A 6,637-nucleotide genomic window follows, 5' to 3' on the forward strand; every position below is an offset into this window, starting at 1 on the left:
TTATTGCTCCCCTCAGGTACTTCACCAGGGTGCCGCCATGACTACTTGCAATGTCACAGGCCACCCTTCTTTCTTCATTCTCCAAGGCATTCCTGGAATGGAAGACAAACACAAATGGATATCTATTCCCTTCTCCTCCATGTACTTTATCACCGTGCTCGGAAACTGCACCATCCTCTTCACCATTTCCACAGAGCGCTCCCTGCATAAGCCCATGTTCCTACTCCTGTGCTTCTTGGCCCTCACAGACCTGGGCATGTCGACAACCACCATTCCTAAGGTACTGTGCATCTTCTGGTTTGGCCAGAGTGAGATCAGCTATGAAGGCTGCCTGGCCCAACTGTTCTTCATCCACTCCATCTCTGCCATGCAGTCAGCCATCCTGATGACCATGGCTTTTGACCGCTATGTGGCCATCTGCAAGCCCCTGCACTATGCCACCATCCTTTCCAATAATCGCATTGGGGTCATTGGCCTAGTGAGTTTGGTGAGAGCCATCCTCTTCATTCTCCCCATGCCCATCCTCCTCCAGCATATGCCCTTTCATGCCAACCGTGTCATCCCCACCACCTACTGTGAGCACATGGCTGTGGTAAAGATGGTATGTGTGGACACCACAGTCAACCGGATATATGGTTTGGTGGTGGCCCTGCTGGTTGCTGGATTAGACATCTCTGCGATAGCCTCATCTTACGTGCTAATCATCCAAGCTATATTGCGCCTCTCGTCTAAGGAAGCCCACCACAAAGCAGTCAACACCTGCACCACACATATCTGTGTCATGCTTATTTCTTACACGCCTTCTCTCTTCTCTTTTCTTACGCACCGCTTTGGCAGAGGTATTCCACCCCACGTCCACACCATTCTTGGCAATCTTTACTTCCTTGTACCTCCAATGCTCAACCCAATTATTTATGGAGTAAAAACCAAGGAATTTCAGGATAAAGTAACTAAATACAGTTGTTGGAGGAAGGAGCCTATAACCATTGCCCACAGGCAGAAAGTTGTTTGATAATCCAGCAGTTGTGGGTTCACGGAAAAAAAATGTTAAATGAATGCCGTGTAGGGGGGAATTGACTAGAGATAGAAACATGTCATGCCAGTAGATTAGCTGATGGGATGTTTATATTTGGACAGAGGGCTAAGGGGCAAGACAATTTCTTATTCTCATTAACTCCAAAGCAAGGCAATTAAGCCCTGTGAAATAAAATAATGACACCTGGTTTCCATACCTGATAATGCTTGAGCAAGTTATACCTGATAATATATGCAAAAAGCATGTTGAACACCAACACACACAAAATACATGTAAGATGGGATGGAATGTTTCCATATGGAGAGAACATGAGAGCAGAAAATAATTTGCCCATCACTGATGAATAGTATTCTGTCTGCCAAGGCAAGGCCAAGGTGCATGTAGACATGGGTGAGTGTTTGTATTTGTGTGTTAAGGAGAGGGTGGGACGTGGAGAAGTTTGTCTGAAGGGAGTGAGAAGGGACAGGGAAAGTTTGAAATTGAAGTTAGAGTCACTATTTTGTTGCCCCTACTGAAGAAGCATTATATCTGGGCAACTGGACTTGCCACTTCCTTGTAGACCTAGGGAATATATACAGGAAGCAAAATATCCAATTTCCAGAGAAACATCTGAGGAAAGTGGATAAATGGGAAGCTCTTAGAATGAAAATGTTGATATTCATTTTAACTAAATTCATAGTTGTGCAGACTCCTAGAGTCAGTTCTTCTGCTTGCCTCTGCTAATTCCAGCATCTGAGAAGAATCTTCTTTAAAGACACAACTCTGAGAACATTCTGTTAAGGGTTACAGTTATGTAACTATGAATTGGAAATTATTATGAAGTGGTATATAAGAATTGTCTAATTTAACAATCAATGTGACTGAGCACAGACCTAAGACTTCCTTTGGTATCAATAAAGGGTTCACCTTTTGAGCCCACTCCACAGATTTTTTTCTTTATTTTCCAACTTTTAGTGTCAAAATATCTATTTTTATTAAGAAAAATAAGTTTTTGCAACTACAGTTATTTCAGGTAGCTTTAGAAGATATTCTTTTTTTTGAGAGAGAATTTTTTAAATATTTATTTTTTTAAAATTTTCGGCGGACACAACATCTTTATTTGTATGTGGTTCTGAGGATCGAACCCGGGCCACACGCATGCCAGGCAAGCGTCCTACCGCTTGAGCCACATCCCCAGCCCTAGAAGATATTCTTTAAAAATACATTTAAAAGACGCCTGGTAGAAAAAGAGCTTCTGCATGTATACATAGTTCCAAAACTTTACTTCTCCGTGAGTCTTACTTTTCACAGAGAACTAAATAAGAATGTTACTACTACTACTACTATTATTTTGCTATCTATTTTTTGCACTGTTGTTAATGACATATGTGTATTTGGCAAAACATTCAAATGTGGTAGGATATACACTAGAATGAAAAAGTCTCTGTTTACACAGTTATATTTTATAGTTCTACAGGAAAACTACAAACCTCGTTCTTTTAAAAATGTGAATAGGACAGAAGATAGAAATTGAATTTGTTCAGATCAATTCAATTTGTTAACAGAAGAGGATGGAGAGTAACCAAATCTCTTTGACTGCAATATAAGAAAACCTCATCAGAAGCAACGCAAACCTTATCAAACCTTAGAGGAGTTGACCAGGAATGGCGGACTGTTGATATTGGTTACAATGTGGCAGAGCTATCTCAAAGGTAGTCTGTTTTTAAGGAAATTCCTGCTTTGGATTGCTGAAATATACCTACAATTTAATTAGAGGATGTTTAAGCAATGGTTGACAAATGAAAAGTGAAAAAAGATTTCATATGGTAGCAGATCTTCTCCCACCCCATTCTATTTATTGCCACCTGCTTCAATATAGTATTAATGGGAATTAATATTGTTTCTATATGTTCTTAAAAAGCTATTTTATTTTTAATACAATTTTTTTAAAATGAATTTTTCAATATTTTTGAAAAATATTTTGGAGGTTATGGAAACAAGGTCTGTCACCCTTAAGATAATCAGATCTTCTTGTTTACATAAACCCCAAATCCTAAAAACTCAGACTGGGGCATTCATATGTGGATATATGACACAGATTGGGTCATTATAAATTCGGTATTTGTGTAGTTTAACTTTTAGCTACTTACTAAGTGTGAACTTAAGAAAAAATACATATTTTATGTAGGATAAAATTCGTATTTACAGGTATTCTGTTTAACATGATATACAGTGAAAATAAACAATATCTGTGGGAAAAATTGAATTATAATGTACAATTTACACAAAGGCAAATATTTTATTAGAAGGCTTTTGTTTATTTAATGCTTTTAGTGATTATTCTATATAAGCATAATAAGCCTATTTTATTACTTCTCAAATATTTATATTCTTCCTTTGGATATTTGTCAGCATTCACTGAAGTAGTCGCCTGCTTATAGACAGATGTTTGTTTCTAGACTTTTGCTTTTTAAAAAAAACTACATGAGAAACTTGCTATATTGACTGTTTATTCATTTTTTGCACAAAATAAGTATTACTAAAAATAAATATATAAAATAGCTACCACATAAAGGGATATATGCTCTTTAAATTTTCCCTCATAGCAATTTTTGCCTGATCATCTAATTCATAGCATAAAATGTAAACATCAAAATATAACTTGCAGAAGGTAAAGATGCTCCCAGATAATGAGTAGTCATATTTTATCATGTGCATTTCCTTCTCAGAGCTGGTATAACAAACTGCCACAAACTGGGTAGACTTTCCTTTCTCTTACTGTTCTGGAGGTACAAGGCCAAAGTAGATTTGTCAGCAGGATCACTCTCTCTCTGAAGGCTCTTGGGGAGGCTCTTTCTCTGCCTCTCTTCTGTTTCTAATGGTTGCTGTCAATCCTTAGCATTCCTTGCCTTGAAACACATCACTAACATCTGTCAGTCATCTCATGGTGTCTTCCCCGTGAACTTCTCCGTATCATCCTCTTGTGTCCTCCTTCCTGTGTCCATAGATCCCTCTTCTCATAGGACACCAGTCATTAAATTACATCACCATAACCCAGTATAATTTTATTTCAACTTTATTACATCTGCAAAGACTTTATTTCCAAACAAGGCCACATTCTGGGTTGATGTGATTTTTGAAGGGTATGTTACTCAAACCAGTAAAACACATGTCCCTTCAGACATATTTATTATGTAAACACAATTCTCTAAGTGTTATTATTACAAAAGGGAAACAGCATGTTTATACTCATAATAATATATTATTTACTCTAATATTATTGATATCAACCCATTATAGTATATATAGGTTTACTTTTTAAAAACTGTTTCATGGGTTTTTTTAATCCTATATATTCGACATTTTGGCTAATCCCAATTATTTGTTTTTGAAAGCAATGATGTAGCTGTGGAGCAGAACTTGAAATATTATGGACTATGAGCTAAATTCAGTCTACCACCTATTTTTATAAATGGCCAAAACTATTTGTTTATATATCATATATGACTGCTTTTGTACTATATTGATAGTGTTGCTTTATTGTGACTTTAATACCATTTATTGAAAATTCAAAAGTATTAAATATATGAAATGTTACAGGAAAAATTTACTGACCATTGCCTTAAAGGAATACAGGAGTGGGGGGAGAGGAAGATTTACTCATAATTTTCTTTTATCTGACTTAAAAAAAATTAACAGTCAATTTAAAATATGGAGAACATATATTTTAAAATGTTGTGGGCATTTCATTAGGTCCTGTGAAGAGAGAAAGTGAAACACGCATGACATTAGCACTTTTGCTCTTGTGATGTGTATTCTTATAGCCTATAGGTCTTTTGGGCCATGTGGTAAAGTCCCTTATTTTGATAAGCACCTCAACTCCCAAGAAAAGTAGCAACAGCCCCCAATAGCTAAAAGGCAGGACTCTAATTTTCATATTCAGTCTTGAACTTCAGAATTACGAAGTTCATCCTCAAACAGAAATTCTTCAAAAAACTTAATCTGGCTTGTAGTTTTTCCAACTCTAATTCTATCATAGGTGCAACCTTTAATTTAAGGGATTCTTCATATACGATTCCAATTTGTTGTGTAGGTCCACTCATATGGTTTACTAATGTCTTTGGAGTTGTCACCCTCAGTCTGGCTTTCCAGCTAGTCTTCAGCACTGCTGCATCGCAAATTCCTTTTAGTTGTTTACCTATCTTAACCATTTGTAGCTTTGAACTCAATCGCAGAGCCAGAGCCATGATGGACTCTTAAAATATTTTGTCTCCAAATATTGCCTCAAGGGAAGAGGCATATGCACTTCCTCATCTAACTTCACTTTCACTTTATGACATGGGTCTTAGCTGCTGTCATCCTCCAGCACCCAGATCATGACTACTCTAGAAGTCCCAGATGATCATAACGGAAGCAAAGCTGACAGGGGCCACACAGAACAGATGAAACAACAGTGTGGACAAAGAACATCAGTAGCATTTGCCTCCCTCCTCCCAGGCCCCTTGGCTTTAGGGCAGTTACTACACTCAGCACCACCTTGCCCAGTTGAGATCATTTGTTTGACAGCAACAGATAAGGTATGACCATCTGTCCATTAGCTTTCTATAATGATCTGGGTTCTGCCAGACCTGCTACATTATGAAGTTAGAAGCATGAATTTAAAAAATCAGTAGCCTCTCATGGTAGGTGGGACTTGAGCCTGAGCAGGACCACAGAGTACAAGCAAATTACAGGAACAAGAAGTCCAGTTTCCCTTGTTAGTCACCAGAGTTGCACCAGTGTCATTTCAGTACATGCACCTATGCATGGGTTGGGAGACCTGGCATGAATAACTAAGGGATGGGGAAATGTATAGTACAGTTCATAGATTGTCCAACTTGATAAGTGGGTGCAACCAGAAAGTGGATGGAGGCTGCATTGTAGCCATTCAGGCATAGTCCAAAGAGACAGGTGAAGAAGATAATATTTTAAATAAATGGAATTGTGAGCAGTGCAATAGCCATCTACTTTAAAAGAAAGGAGAAATAATCTATGGTGAGGTACAAAATGCTGGGGCAATGTCTAGTGGCCTAGCAATCAGGTTGGGTTCATGGAAACAAAGGGAATGAAGGATTAGTGCCAGGAAATCTAGGTGAAAGGCATGTGAGGTGGCAAATAGGAATAGACACAAAATTTGATGACTTTATATCACATAATAATTCTACCAAAATACCAAAATTCATCCAAATCCAAAGATATACTGACAAAATAACTTAGTCAATTTATGTTATCCAGGCTTCATTATCAGCCATTGTAGGACTGGTGCAGAGCATCAATTGTGGCAAAGAAAAAAGTTGCATTTGGATCCAACCACATGGACTTCCACTAAATACCCAACAGCAGAGACTAATAATGACTTCCCCATATAGATATTCCAGCATACAGTGAATCACACTGAATCTCTCAATCTCTCTCTCTCTCTCTCTCTCTCTCTCTCTCTCTCTCTCTCTCTCGTATTTCTCTCTCTCCCCACTCATTTTCTTTTACATAGGAGTTTCTTAAATATATGTGTGTATACACACACACACACACACACACACACACACACACACACATATTTAATTTTGTTTACTATTATCTCCT

The 6,637-nt window shown here is 37.8% G+C and overlaps 1 protein-coding gene across 1 annotated transcript; it reads left to right on the top strand.

The window, feature by feature from the left end:
• On the top strand, positions 1-1,012 carry LOC308642145 (olfactory receptor 52P1-like; the record flags this gene model as incomplete). Its single annotated transcript, XM_081280749.1, has 1 exon — positions 1-1,012. The coding sequence occupies exon 1, from the start codon at positions 38-40 to the stop codon at positions 1,010-1,012; it is 975 nt and encodes a 324-aa protein (XP_081136875.1). The 5' UTR covers positions 1-37.
• Positions 1,013-6,637: the final 5,625 nt, after the last annotated feature.

The sequence above is a fragment of the Spermophilus citellus genome (assembly GCF_964194105.1).
Source record: "Spermophilus citellus genome assembly, chromosome: 2".
Lineage (NCBI taxonomy): Eukaryota > Metazoa > Chordata > Mammalia > Rodentia > Sciuridae > Spermophilus > Spermophilus citellus.